The following is a 15,157-nucleotide window of genomic DNA, read 5'->3' as shown; positions in this document are numbered from 1 at the left end:
CTGAGAGAGATAGCAAGAGAGCTGGCCAAGGACGGCACGTTCAAGAGTTTTGGAGAGAAAAGAAAGAAGGGATACTGGTCTGTAGTTGTTGACATCGGAGGGATCGAGTGTAGGTTTTTTCAGAAGGGGTGCAACTCTCGCTCTTTTGAAGACAGAAGGGACGTAGCCAGCGGTCAAGGATGAGTTGATGTGCGAGGTGAGGTAGGGGAGAAGGTCTCCGGAAATGGTCTGGAGAAGAGAGGAGGGGATAGGGTCAAGCGGGCAGGTTGTTGGGCGGCCGGCCGTCACAAGACGCGAGATTTCATCTGGAGAGAGAGGGGAGAAAGAGGTCAAAGCATAGGGTAGGGCAGTGTGAGCAGGACCAGCGGTGTCGTTTGACTTAACAAACGAGGATCGGATGTCATCGACCTTCTTTTCAAAATGGTTGACGAAGTCATCCGCAGAGAGGGAGGAGGGGGGGGAGGATTCAGGAGGGAGGAGAAGGTGGCAAAGAGCTTCCTAGGGTTAGAGGCAGATGCTTGGAATTTAGAGTGGTAGAAGTGGCTTTAGCAGCAGAAACAGAAGAGGAAAATGTAGAGGAGGGAGTGAAAGGATGCCAGGTCCGCAGGGAGGCAAGTTTTCCTCCATTTCCGCTCGGCTGCCCGGAGCCCTGTTCTGTGAGCTCGCAATGAGTGGTCGAGCCACGGAGCAGGAGGGGAGGACCGAGCCGGCCTGGAGGATAGGGGACATAGAGAGTCAAAGGATGCAGAAAGGGAGGAGAGGAGGGTTGAGGAGGCAGAATCAGGAGATAGGTTGGAGAAGGTTTGAGCAGAGGGAAGAGATGATAGGATGGAAGAGGAGAGAGTAGCGGGAGAGAGAGCGAAGGTTGCGACGGCGCAATACCATCCGAGTAGGGGCAGAGTGAGAAGTGTTGGAGGAGAGCGAGAGGGAAAAGGATACAAGGTAGTGGTCGGAGACTTGGAGGGGAGTTGCAATGAGATTAGTGGAAGAACAGCATCTAGTAAAGATGAGGTCAAGCGTATTGCCTGCCTTGTGAGTAGGGGGGAAGGTGAGAGGGTGAGAGGGTGAGGTCAAAAGAGGAGAGGAGTGGAAAGAAGGAGGCAGAGAGGAATGAGTCAAAGGTAGATGTGGGGAGGTTAAAGTCACCCAGAACTGTGAGAGGTGAGCCATCCTCAGGAAAGGAACTTATCAAGGCGTCAAGCTCATTGATGAACTCTCCAAGGGAACCTGGAGGCCTCTTTATGACACTAAAGAGGCCTTTCTACTGACTCTGAAAAACACCAAAAGAAAGATGCCCAGGGTCCCTGCTCATCTGCATGAACGTGCCTTAGGCATGCAGCAAGGAGCCATGAGGACTGCAGATGTGGCCAGGGAAATAAATTGCAATGTCCGTACTGTGAGACGCCTAAGACAGCGCTACAGGGAGACAGGATGGACAGCTGATCGTCCTCGCAGTGGCAGACCACGTGTAACAACACCTGTACAGGATTGGTACATCCAAACATCACACCTGCGGGACAGGTACAGGATGGCAACAACAACTGCCCGAATTACACCAGGAACACACAATCTCTCCATCAGTGCTCAGACTGTCCGCAATAGGCTGAGAGAGGCTGGACTGAGGGCTTGTAGGCCTGTTGTAAGGCAGGTCCTCACCAGACATCACCGGCAACAACGTCGCCTATGGGCACAAACCCACCATCGCTGGACCAGACAGTACTGGCAAAAAGTGCTCTTCACTGACGAGTCGCGGTTTTGTCTCACCAGGGGTGATGGTCGGATTCGCGTTTATCGTCGAAGGAATGAGCGTTACACCGAGGCCTGTACTCTGGAGCGGGATCGATTTGGAGGTGGAGGGTCCGTCATGGTCTGGGGCGGTGTGTCACAGCATCACCGGACTGAGCTTGTTGTCGATGCAGGCAATCTCAATGCTGTGCGTTACAGGGAAGACATCCTCCTCCCTCATGTGGTACCCTTCCTGCAGGCTCATCCTGACATGACCCTCCATCATGACAATGCCACCAGCCATACTACTCGTTCTGTGCATGATTTCCTGCAAGATAGGAATGTCAGTGTTCTGCCATAGCCAGCGAAGAGCCCGGATCTCAATCCCATTGAGCACGTCTGGGACCTGTTGGATCGGAGGGTGAGGGCTAGGGCCATTCCCCCCAGAAATGTCCGGGAACTTGCAGGTGCCTTGGTGGAAGAGTGGGGTAACATCTCACACCAAGAACTGGCAAATCTGGTGCAGTACATGAGGAGGAGATGCACTGCAGTACTTAATGCAGCTGGTGGCCACACCAGATACTGACTGTTACTTTTGATTTTGACCCCCCCCCCCTTTGTTCAGGGACACATTATTCAATTTCTGTTAGTCACATGTCTGTGGAACTTGTTCAGTTTATGTCTCAGTTGTTGAATCTTGTTATGTTCATACAAATATTTACACATGTTAAGTTTGCTGAAAATAAACGCAGTTGACAGTGAGAGGACGTTTCTTTATTTGCTGAGTTTACATTTTTGTATGACTGCACGACTCTCCCTAATAGTCCCCTACCTGGGTTGTCTCTGTCATGTCCCTCATGTTGGTTCCTCTCCTCTCTGTAGCTGCTGGGTCGTTCCATAGACCTGAACCGTCTGATCACCCAGAGAGTGTCTGCTGCTCTCTACAAGTCTCTGGAGCTGGCCATCAACCGCTTCGAGAGCGAGGACCTCACATCCATCGTGGTACGACCTGCTTTAAGTGTGTCTTCCTCTGTAACAGGAACTAGAAGGTCTGATTGGACATCATCCGTATGACCCACAAGCTGTCTTCTCCCCTTCCTCTGTAACAGGAACTAGAAGGTCTGATTGGACATCAACCGTATGACCCACAAGCTGTCTTCTCCCCGTCCTCTGTAACAGGAACTAGAAGTTCTGATTGGACATCATCCGTATGACCCACAAGCTGTCTTCTCCCCTTCCTCTGTAACAGGAACTAGATGGTCTGATTGGACATCATCCGTATGACCCACAAGCTGTCTTCTCCCCTTCCTCTGTAACAGGAACTAGATGGTCTGATTGGACATCATCCGTATGACCCACAAGCTGTCTTCTCCCCTTCCTCTGTAACAGGAACTAGAAGGTCTGATTGGACATCAACCGTATGACCCACAAGCTGTCTTCTCTCCTTCCTCTGTAACAGGAACTAGAAGGTCCGATTGAACATCAACCGTATGACCCACAAGCTGTCTTCTCCCCTTCCTCTGTAACAGGAACTAGAAGGTCTGATGAACATCAACCGTATGACCCACAAGCTGCTGTCGAAGTTCCTGACGCTGGACAGTATGGACGCCATGTTCCGGGAGGCCAATCACAATGTCTCCGCCCCCTACGGACGCATCACACTCCACGTCTTCTGGGAACTCAACTACGATTTCCTCCCCAACTACTGCTACAACGGCTCTACTAACAGGTAACACTACTACTACTACTACTACTACTACTACTACTACTACTACAACGGCTCTACTAACAGGTAACACTACTACTACTACTACTACTACTACTACTACTACTACTACTACTACTACTGCTACAACGGATCTACTAACAGGTAACACTACTACTACTACTACTACTACTACTCCTACTACTACTACTACTACTACTACTACTACTGCTACTACTGCTACTACTACTACACTACTACTGCTACAACGGCTCTACTAACAGGTAACACTACTACTACTACTACTACTACTACTACTACACTACTACTGCTACAACGGCTCTACTAACAGGTAACACTACTACTACTACTACTACTACTACTACTACACTGGCTCTACTAACAGGTAACACTACTACTACTACTACTACACTACTACTGCTACAACGGCTCTACTAACAGGTAACACTGCTACTACTACTGCTACACTACTACTACTACTGCTACAATGGCTCTACTAACAGGTAACACTTCTACTGCTACACTACTACTACTACTACACTACTACTGCTACAACGGCTCTACTAATAGGTAACACTACTACTACTACTACTACTACTACTACTACACACTACTACTACTGCTACAACGGCTCTACTAACAGGTAACACTACTGCTACTACTACTACTACACTACTATACACTACTACTGCTACAACGGCTCTACTAACAGGTAACACAACTACTACTACTGCTACTACTGCTACTACTACTACACACTACTACACACTACTACTACTGCTACTACTACTACTACTACTACTACTACTACTACTATACTACTACTACTACTACTACACTACTACTACAACGGCTCTACTAACAGGTAACACAACTACTACTACTACTACTACTACACACAACTACTACTACTACTGCTACTACTACTACTACTACTACTACTACTGCTACACTACTACTACTACTACTACACTACTACTGCTACAACGGCTCTACTAACAGGTAACACTACTACTACTACTACTACACACTACAACTACTACTACTACTACTACACTACTACTACTACTACTACTACACACTACTACTGCTACTACTACTACTACTACTACTACTACAACGGATCTACTAACAGGTAACACTACTACTACTACTACTACTACTACTACTATACACTACTACTACACACTACTACTACTACACACTACTACTACTACTACTACTACTAGGGGTTATGAAGGATTCCCACCTGTTCTTGTTTACAGCAGAGAGGGGTTATGAAGGATTCCTACCTGTTTACAACAGAGAGGGGTTATGAAGGATTCCTACCTGTTTACAACAGAGAGGGGTTATGAAGGATTCCTACCTGTTCTTGTTTACAGCAGAGAGGGGTTATGAAGGATTCCTACCTGTTCTTGTTTACAGCAGAGAGGGGTTATGAAGGATTCCCACCTGTTCTTGTTTACAGCAGAGAGGGGTTATGAAGGATTTACACCTGTTCTTGTTTACAGCAGAGAGGGGTTACGAAGGATTCCTACCTGTTTACAACAGAGAGGGGTTATGAAGGATTTACACCTGTTCTTGTTTACAGCGTGTACAGCTAGCTGTTCAGAATGTGATGAGGATCTGATGGGGGGGGGGGGGGGGGGAGCGAGAGAGAGCGAGAGAGACCGGAACCGGACTTGTTTTAAGTTCTTAATCACCATCATGAAATGTATATTCCTGTGTTTCTCCCTGTCTTTGTGAGGGCTCTCTGTGGTTAATGGAAAAAATATTGATTTATTAATTGGAATATCCAATCTCTCTCTTCTCTCTTCCTCTCTAGGTTTGTCCGCACGGTCCTGCCCTTCTCTCAGGAGTTCCAGAGGGACAAGCCGCCCAACGCCCAGCCCCAGTACCTGTACGGGTCAAAGGTCAGTATAACCTTAACCCTACCCAGCCCCAGTACCTGTACGGGTCAAAGGTCAGTATAACCCTAGCCCCAGTACCTGTACGGGTCAAAGGTCAGTATAACCCTAACCCCAGTACCTGTATGGGTCAAAGGTCAGTATAACCCTAGCCCCAGAACCTGTACGGGTCAAAGGTATGCTACCCCTATCCCTATCTCTAACCCCACCCCTAACCCTAACCCTACCAGAAATGTCTAAAAACCTGTTTTCGCTTTGTCATTATAGGGTATTGTGTGTAGATTGATGAGAGATAAAAAAATGTATTTAATCAATTTTAGAATAAGGCTGTAACGTATATAAAATGTGGAAAAAGGGAAGGGGTCTGAAAACTTTCCAAATACACTGTATGGCCGTTTGGGAACATACTGTTCTTCCCAAGTGCAGGAAACTACCCTCCCTTTACATCCCATACCTTTGGGATTTGGTTCCACTATAAACACTCTGAATGGGCATCACCTTTCCCATCACTGTTAAATATAACCTACACAACTCCAAAACATTTCTTGACACGGAGAACGATGAAATCTCTTGGACACGAGCGTACTGAGACACACACTCCTTGTTTAATAAGACTAGTTATCACCCTCAGCACACGTACAAGTGCTCTTGTAAAATCTCCGTTGATAAGATTGAACACAGTATGTACAGGAGAAAAGTGATGTTAAAGTAGCAACATCAAGAGATTTCTCCACGGTGCGTAGGGACCTGCATCATGGGGAACTTCCTAGCCAGGCCGATACCTTTTGTCACGACCATCTCCACACCTTCAATGCAGTTTAATTCTTGTAGCGAAGACGCATTTCCAGGAGATGGAGAATCTTTTTTGAGCCGTGAAAGTTTAACATCTATCTCAGCGTTCAGAAGGAATACAGATGTTAAACTTATCTCAGCGTTCAGAAGGAATAGAGATGTTAAACTTATCTCAGCGTTCAGAAGGAATACAGATGTTAAACTTATCTCAGCGTTCAGAAGGAATACAGATGTTAAACTTATCTCAGCGTTCAGAAGGAATAGAGATGTTAAACTTATCTCAGCGTTCAGAAGGAATAGAGATGTTAAACTTATCTCAGCGTTCAGAAGGAATAGAGATGTTAAACTTATCTCAGCGTTCAGAAGGAATAGAGATGTTAAACTTATCTCAGCGTTCAGAAGGAATACAGATGTTAAACTTATCTCAGCGTTCAGAAGGAATACAGATGTTAAACTTATCTCAGCGTTCAGAAGGAATACAGATGTTAAACTTATCTCAGCGTTCAGAAGGAATACAGATGTTAAACTTATCTCAGCGTTCAGAAGGAATACAGATGTTAAACTTATCTCAGCGTTCAGAAGGAATAGAGATGTTAAACTTATCTCAGCGTTCAGAAGGAATACAGATGTTAAACTTATCTCAGCGTTCAGAAGGAATAGAGATGTTAAACTTATCTCAGCGTTCAGAAGGAATACAGATGTTAAACTTATCTCAGCGTTCAGAAGGAATACAGATGTTAAACTTATCTCAGCGTTCAGAAGGAATACAGATGTTAAACTTATCTCAGCGTTCAGAAGGAATACAGATGTTAAACTTATCTCAGCGTTCAGAAGGAATACAGATGTTAAACTTATCTCAGCGTTCAGAAGGAATACAGATGTTAAACTTATCTCAGCGTTCAGAAGGAATACAGATGTTAAACTTATCTCAGCGTTCAGAAGGAATACAGATGTTAAACTTATCTCAGCGTTCAGAAGGAATACAGATGTTAAACTTATCTCAGCATTCAGAAGGAATACAGATGTTAAACTTATCTCAGCGTTCAGAAGGAATACAGATGTTAAACTTATCTCAGCGTTCTGAAGGAATACAGATGTTAAACTTATCTCAGCGTTCAGAAGGAATACAGATGTTAAAGATGACTTTGCCTTTCTGGGTAGTGGATCAATTCCCACTTCAGGTCTATCAGGTACATTGTAAACAAACATCCTGGGGTCCCAGTCTGGAAAATCTGTCATCTGGAATCATCCAACCTGCTTTATGTGATAGAATGTCTGAAGTTTAACAAACTGTACGTCAGGAATGCTAAGGGAAACTTCTCCTCCAGTCCCCTCCAGTGTAGTGGAACACTTCTCCTCCAGTCCCCTACAGTGTAGTGGAACACTTCTCCTCCAGTCCCCTACAGTGTAGTGGAACACTTCTCCTCCAGTCCCCTCCAGTGTAGTGGAACACTTCTCCTCCAGTCCCCTACAGTGTAGTGGAACACTTCTCCTCCAGTCCCCTACAGTGTAGTGGAACACTTCTCCCTCCAGTCCCCTACAGTGTAGTGGAACACTTCTCCTCCAGTCCCCTACAGTGTAGTGGAACACTTCTCCTCCAGTCCCCTACAGTGTAGTGGAACACTTCTCCTCCAGTCCCCAGCAGTGTAGTGGAACACTTCTCCTCCAGTCCCCTACAGTGTAGTGGAACACTTCTCCTCCAGTGTAGTGGAACACTTCTCCTCCAGTCCCCTCCAGTGTAGTGGAACACTTCTCCTCCAGTCCCCTACAGTGTAGTGGAACACTTCTCCTCCAGTCCCCTACAGTGTAGTGGAACACTTCTCCTCCAGTCCCCTACAGTGTAGTGGAACACTTCTCCCTCCAGTCCCCTACAGTGTAGTGGAACACTTCTCCTCCAGTCCCCTACAGTGTAGTGGAACACTTCTCCTCCAGTCCCCAGCATCACTACTGAGCGATTACAGCAACTCAGAGCTGACAGGAGGGAGGGAGCGAGAAAGTGAATATTGTAGGGGAAAATTCTGGCATAACTTTCTCTCTCACTCCCAGTATCCCTCTCTCTCTCTCTTTTCTATCCCTCTGTCTCCCACTCCCTCTCTCCCCTCTCTACAGGCTCTGAACCCGGCGTACAGCAGTATCTTCGGTTTCTACAGGTCCTTAACTTCCTGTCTCTGTCTCCCCTCTCCCCTCTCTCCAGGCTCTGAACCTGGCGTACAGCAGTATCTTCGGTTTCTACAGACACTTTGTTGGTCCTCCTCACATCAAGGCCATGTGCCGTCTGCTGGGGTACCAGGGCATCGCTGTGGTCATGGAGGAGCTGCTGAAAGTGGTCAAGAGCCTGGTGAGAAAGGAGAGGAGTGGAGGAGGAGGGGTGGGATGGAGGAGGGGTGGGATGGGTGAGGGGTGGAGGAGGGGTGGGATGGAGAGGGGAGGGAGGGAGGGAGGGAGGGAGGGAGGGAGGGAGGGAGGGAGGGAGGGAGGGAGGGAGGGAGGGAGGGAGGGAGGGAGGGAGGGAGGGAGGGAGGGAGGGAGGGAGGGAGGGAGGAGTCCTCTCCATCTTCTCTCGCCTCCTTTTCAAAAAGGTAAACGTTAAAGATCCACTATGCAGAAATCGCTCCACCATTTCCTGGTTGCAAAAATGCTAATAGTTTGCATAATTTCAGTTTGTAACAAAACAAGTCTAGAGTAGAGAATATCATTGTACCATCTAAACTGCTGTGAAATATATATTTTCCATAACCAAAAATATTACATTTTCAGCTGTTTGAAGCTGGTGTAAAAAACTGAAAGTAAGACTCAGAAACAGAATTTAAGAACGTGATGCACAGAAATAGTGCACATAGAACAGAACTACCGCTTCTTAGACTTGCTTTCAATGAGAATGACAGATCTATAACTCGCATTTCTATGTTAATTTGGTCGGGTCGGCCAAAAAGTGAAATATTGCCGCTTTAATCGAGGAGAGTCGGTGAGGATTGACATGCGCTTGCTTGAAATGAGACGGTTCTCCTCCAGTCGCACATCATTAGGCTAATCACCTTTACAGGGGTGGAAAGCAAAATAATTAAGTTGGTTGTGTAAGACATTTTATAGATGAAACAATTTTCTCATCTGACAAAACAAAAGCTGATTGAAAGTGGGTGTGGTGGATTTCTAAACTCTTCCACTGTAGGATATATATATATATAGGGGATTCGAACTTGCAACCTTTCGGTTACAAAAGGTTGACAAGTTAGATTAGAAGATTAGTTGACAATTTGAATCAGGTGTGCTTGTCCAGGGTTACAATAAAAATGTGCACTGTTGGGGAGTACTGGAGGACCAGAGTTGGGATGTTGGGGGTACTGGAGGACCAGGGTTGGGCTGTTGGGGGGTACTGGAGGACCGGAGTTGGGATGTTGGGGGTACTGGAAGACCAGAGTTGGGATGTTGGGGGTACTGGAGGACCAGGGTTGGGGGTACTGGAGGACCAGAGTTGGGATGTTGGGGGTACTGGAGGACCAGGGTTGGGGGGTACTGGAGGACCAGGGTTGGGCTGTTGGGGGGTACTGGAGGACCAGGGTTGGGCTGTTGGGGTGCTGGAGGACCAGGGTTGGGCTGTTGGGGGTACTGGAGGACCAGGGTTGGGCTGTTGGGGGTACTGGAGGACCAGGGTTGTGCTGTTGGGGGGTACTGGAGGACCAGGGTTGGGCTGTTGGGGGGTACTGGAGGACCAGGGTTGGGCTGTTGGGGGTACTGGAGGACCAGAGTTGGGGGTACTGGAGGACCAGAGTTGGGGGTACTGGAGGACCAGAGTTGGGGGTACTGGAGGACCAGAGTTGGGAGTACTGGAGGACCAGAGTTGGGGGTACTGGAGGACCAGGGTTGGGGGTACTGGAGGACCAGGGTTGGGCTGTTGGGGGTACTGGAGGACCATGGTTGGGCTGTTGGGGGTACTGGAGGACCAGGGTTGGGCTGTTGGGGGTACTGGAGGACCAGGGTTGGGCTGTTGGGGGGTGCTGGAGGACCAGAGTTGGGTACTGGTGGTACTGAAAAAGTTTGGGAACATCTGCTCTAGATAGAGGTACCATTCCTCTAGATCAGCCCTGCTCTCCACTCACAAATCTAACCGCACAGTGTCAAATTAATCAATAAATCCTCATGTGATCAATACATTAAACTCTGTCAGCTCCAGGGGACCATCATGCAGTATGTTATTAACCCTGTATCTCCCCCTCAGCTCCAGGGGACCATCATGCAGTATGTTATTAACCCTGTATCTCCCCCTCAGCTCCAGGGGACCATCATGCAGTATGTTATTAACCCCGTCTCTCCCCCTCAGCTCCAGGGGACCATCATGCAGTATGTTATTAACCCTGTCTCTCCCCCTCAGCTCCAGGGGACCATCATGCAGTATGTTATTAACCCTGTCTCTCCCCCTCAGCTCCAGGGGACCATGTTATTAACCCCGTCTCTCCCCTCAGCTCCAGGGGACCATCATGCAGTATGTGAAGACCCTGATGGAGGTGATGCCTAAGATCTGTCGTCTCCCTCGCCACGAGTACGGCTCCCCAGGTGAGTCCGGAGAGACAGGGAGCTCCCTTCAATGTCTGACAGATATTTCTGTAATTAACGGTTTTTAGCGAGGCAAATTGGCAATAGTTGCAAGCTATGATGAGTGTCCTTAATCGATCCCTTGATTTCATTAGCAGACCTGTGTTTCTGTTCCCTGCTAGGTGTCCTGGAGTTCTTCCACCACCAGCTGAAGGACATAGTGGAGTACGCCGAACTGAAGACTGTCTGCTTCCAGAACCTCAGGGAGGTGGGCAATGCTCTGCTCTTCTGTCTGCTCAGCGAACAGAGCCTGGTAAGAACCACGACCCCAACACCACGACCCCAACACCTCTACCCCTCTACACAACCACGACCCCAACACCACGACCCCAACACCTCTACCCCTCTACACAACCACAACCCCAACACCACGACCCCAACACCTCCACCCGAACACCTCTACACAACCACGACCCCAACACCACGACCCCAACACCTCTACACGACCACAACCCCAACACCACGACCCCAACACCTCTACACGACCCCAACACCTCTACCCCAACACCACGACCCCAACACCTCTACACGACCCCAACACCTCTACACGACCCCAACACCTCTACACGACCCCAACACCTCTACACAACCACGACCCCAACACCTCTACACGACCCCAACACCTCTACACAACCACAACACCTTTACAAGACCCCAACACCTCTACACGACCCCAACACCTCTACACGACCCCAACACCTCTACACGACCCCAACACCTCTACACAACCACAACACCTCTACACGACCCCAACACCTCTACACAACCCCAACACCTCTACACGACCCCAACACCTCTACACAACCACGACCCCAACACCTCTACACGACCACAACACCTCTACACGACCCCAACACCTCTACACAACCCCAACACCTCTACACAACCCCAACACCTCTACACAACCCCAACGCCTCTACACGACCCCAACACCTCTACACGACCCCAACACCTCTACACGACCCCGACACCTCTACACGACCCCGACACCTCTACACGACCCCGACACCTCTACACGACCACGACACCTCTACACGACCCCGACACCTCTACACAACAACGACCCCGACACCTCTACACAACCCCAACACCTCTACACGACCCCAACACCTCTACACGACCCCAACACCTCTACACGACCCCAACACCTCTACACAACCACGACCCCAACACCTCTACACAACCACGACCCCAACACCTCTACACGACCCCAACCCCAACACCACGACCCCAACACCTCTACACGACCCCAACACCTCTACCCCAACACCACGACCCCAAGACCTCTACACGACCCCAACACCTCTACACGACCCCAACACCTCTACACAACCACAACACCTCTACACGACCCCAACACCTCTACACGACCCCTACACGACCCCAACACCTCTACACGACCCCAACACCTCTACACGACCCCAACACCTCTACACGACCCCAACACCTCTACACGACCCCAACACCTCTACACGACCCCAACACCTCTACACGACCACGACACCTCTACACGACCCCGACACCTCTACACAACAACGACCCTGACACCTCTACACAACCCCAACACCTCTACACGACCCCAACACCTCTACACGACCCCAACACCTCTACACGACCCCAACACCTCTACACGACCCCAACACCTCTACACAACCACGACCCCAACACCTCTACACAACCACGACCCCAACACCTCTACACGACCCCAACACCTCTACACGACCCCAACACCTCTACACAAACACGACCCCAACACCTCTACACAACCCCAACACCTCTACACGACCCCAACACCTCTACACAACCACGACCCCAACACCTCTACACGACCCCAACACCTCTACACAACCACGACCCCAACACCTCTACACAACCCCAACACCTCTACACAACCCCAACACCTCTACACAACCCCAACACCTCTACACGACCCCAACACCTCTACACAACCACGACCCCAACACCTCTACACGACCCCAACACCTCTACACAACCCCAACACCTCTACACGACCCCAACACCTCTACACGACCCCAACACCTCTACACAACCACAACACCTCTACACGACCCCAACACCTCTACACGACCCCGACACCTCTACACGACCCCAACACCTCTACACGACCCCAACAACTCTACACGACCACGACCCCAACACCTCTACACGACCCCAACACCTCTACACGACCCCAACACCTCTACACGACCCCAACACCTCTACACAACCCCAACACCTCTACACGACCACAACACCTCTACACGACCACAACACCTCTACCCCAACACCACGACCCCAACACCTCTACCCCAACACCTCTACACGACCACGACACCTCTACACGACCCCAACACCTCTACACAACCCCAACACCTCTACACAACCCCAACACCTCTACACAACCCCAACACCTCTACACGACCCCAACACCTCTACACAACCACGACCCCAACACCTCTACACGACCCCAACACCTCTACACGACCCCAACACCTCTACACGACCCCAACACCTCTACACGACCCCAACACCTCTACACAACCACGACCCCAACACCTCTACACGACCCCAACACCTCTACACGACCCCAACACCTCTACACAACCACAACACCTCTACACGACCCCGACACCTCTACACGACCCCGACACCTCTACACGACCCCAACACCTCTACACAACCACAACACCTCTACACGACCCCAACACCTCTACACGACCCCAACACCTCTACACGACCCCAACACCTCTACACAACCACGACCCCAACACCTCTACACGACCCCAACACCTCTACACGACCCCAACACCTCTACACGACCCCAACACCTCTACACGACCCCAACACCTCTACACGACCCCAAAACTTCTACACGACCCCAACACCTCTACACGACCCCAACACCTCTATACGACCCCAACACCTCTACACGACCCCAACACCTCTACACGACCCCAACACCTCTACACGACCCCAACACCTCTACACAACCCCAACACCTCTACACAACCCCAACACCTCTACACAACCACGACCCCAACACCTCTACACAACCCCAACACCTCAACACGACCCCAACCCCAACACCACGACCCCAACACCACGACCCCAACACCTCTACACGACCCCAACACCTCTACACAACCCCAACACCTCTACACAACCACGACCCCAACACCTCTACACGACCCCAACACCTCTACACAACCCCAACACCTCTACACGACCCCAACACCTCTACACGACCCCAACACCTCTACACAACCACGACCCCAACACCTCTACACGACCCCAACACCTCTACACGACCACAACACCTCTACACGACCCCAACACCTCTACACAACCCCAACACCTCTACACAACCACGACCCCAACACCTCTACACGACCCCAACAACTCTACACGACCCCAACACCTCTACACAACCCCAACACCTCTACACAACCCCAACACCTCTACACAACCACGACCCCAACACCTCTACACAACCACGACCCCAACACCTCTACACGACCCCAACACCTCTACACGACCACAACACCTCTACACGACCCCAACACCTCTACACAACCACGACCCCAACACCTCTACACGACCCCAACACCTCTACACGACCCCAACACCTCTACACGACCCCAACACCTCTACACAACCACGACCCCAACACCTCTACACGACCCCAACACCTCTACACGACCCCAACACCTCTACACGACCCCAACACCTCTACACGACCCCGACACATCTACACGACCCCAACACCTCTACACGACCCCAACACCTCTACACGACCCCAACACCTCTACATGACCCCAACACCTCTACACAACCCCAACACCTCTACACAACCCCAACACCTCTACACGACCCCAACACCTCTACACAACCCCAGCACCTCTACACGACCCCAACACCTCTACACGACCCCAACACCTCTACACGACCACGACCCCAACACCTCTACACGACCCCAACACCTCTACACGACCACGACCCCAACACCTGTACACGACCCCAACACCTCTACACGACCCCAACACCTCTACACGACCCCAACACCTCTACACAACCCCGACCCCAACACCTCTACACAACCCCGACCCCAACACCTCTACACAACCACGACCCCAACACCTCTACATGACCCCAACACCTCTACACGACCCCAACACCTCTACACGACCCCAACACCTCTACACGACCCCAACACCTCTACACAACCCCAACACCTCTACACGACCCCAACACCTCTACACGACCCCAACACCTCTACACGACCCCAACACCTCTACACGACCCCAACACCTCTACACAACCACGATCCCAGGGGTTCGTGTTTCCCAGGGGAGCGTCAGCAACACCTCGTGTCAGTAGAACATCTCTGACCAGCAGCAACACCTTGTGTCAGTAGAAC

General features: G+C 50.2%; 1 protein-coding gene across 1 annotated transcript in view; it reads left to right on the top strand.

Moving 5' to 3' along the window:
* LOC106573835 (cytoplasmic FMR1-interacting protein 1 homolog) overlaps nt 1-15,157 on the top strand; it is a 97,085-nt gene that overhangs the window by 69,773 nt on the left and 12,155 nt on the right. Inside the window, exons 21-26 of the mRNA XM_045697505.2 lie at nt 2,608-2,727; nt 3,255-3,454; nt 5,277-5,364; nt 8,345-8,488; nt 10,611-10,701; nt 10,863-10,993. Coding sequence (XP_045553461.1) covers nt 2,608-2,727; nt 3,255-3,454; nt 5,277-5,364; nt 8,345-8,488; nt 10,611-10,701; nt 10,863-10,993 — 774 coding nt within the window. The remainder of the gene's footprint in view (nt 1-2,607; nt 2,728-3,254; nt 3,455-5,276; nt 5,365-8,344; nt 8,489-10,610; nt 10,702-10,862; nt 10,994-15,157) is intronic.

This window comes from Salmo salar, chromosome 16 (genome assembly GCF_965601325.2).
Source record: "Salmo salar chromosome 16, fSalSal1, whole genome shotgun sequence".
NCBI classification, from domain to species: Eukaryota; Metazoa; Chordata; class Actinopteri; order Salmoniformes; family Salmonidae; genus Salmo; species Salmo salar.
The sequence above is the reverse complement of the archived record's forward strand: the minus strand, read 5'-3'. Positions and strand labels throughout refer to the sequence as shown.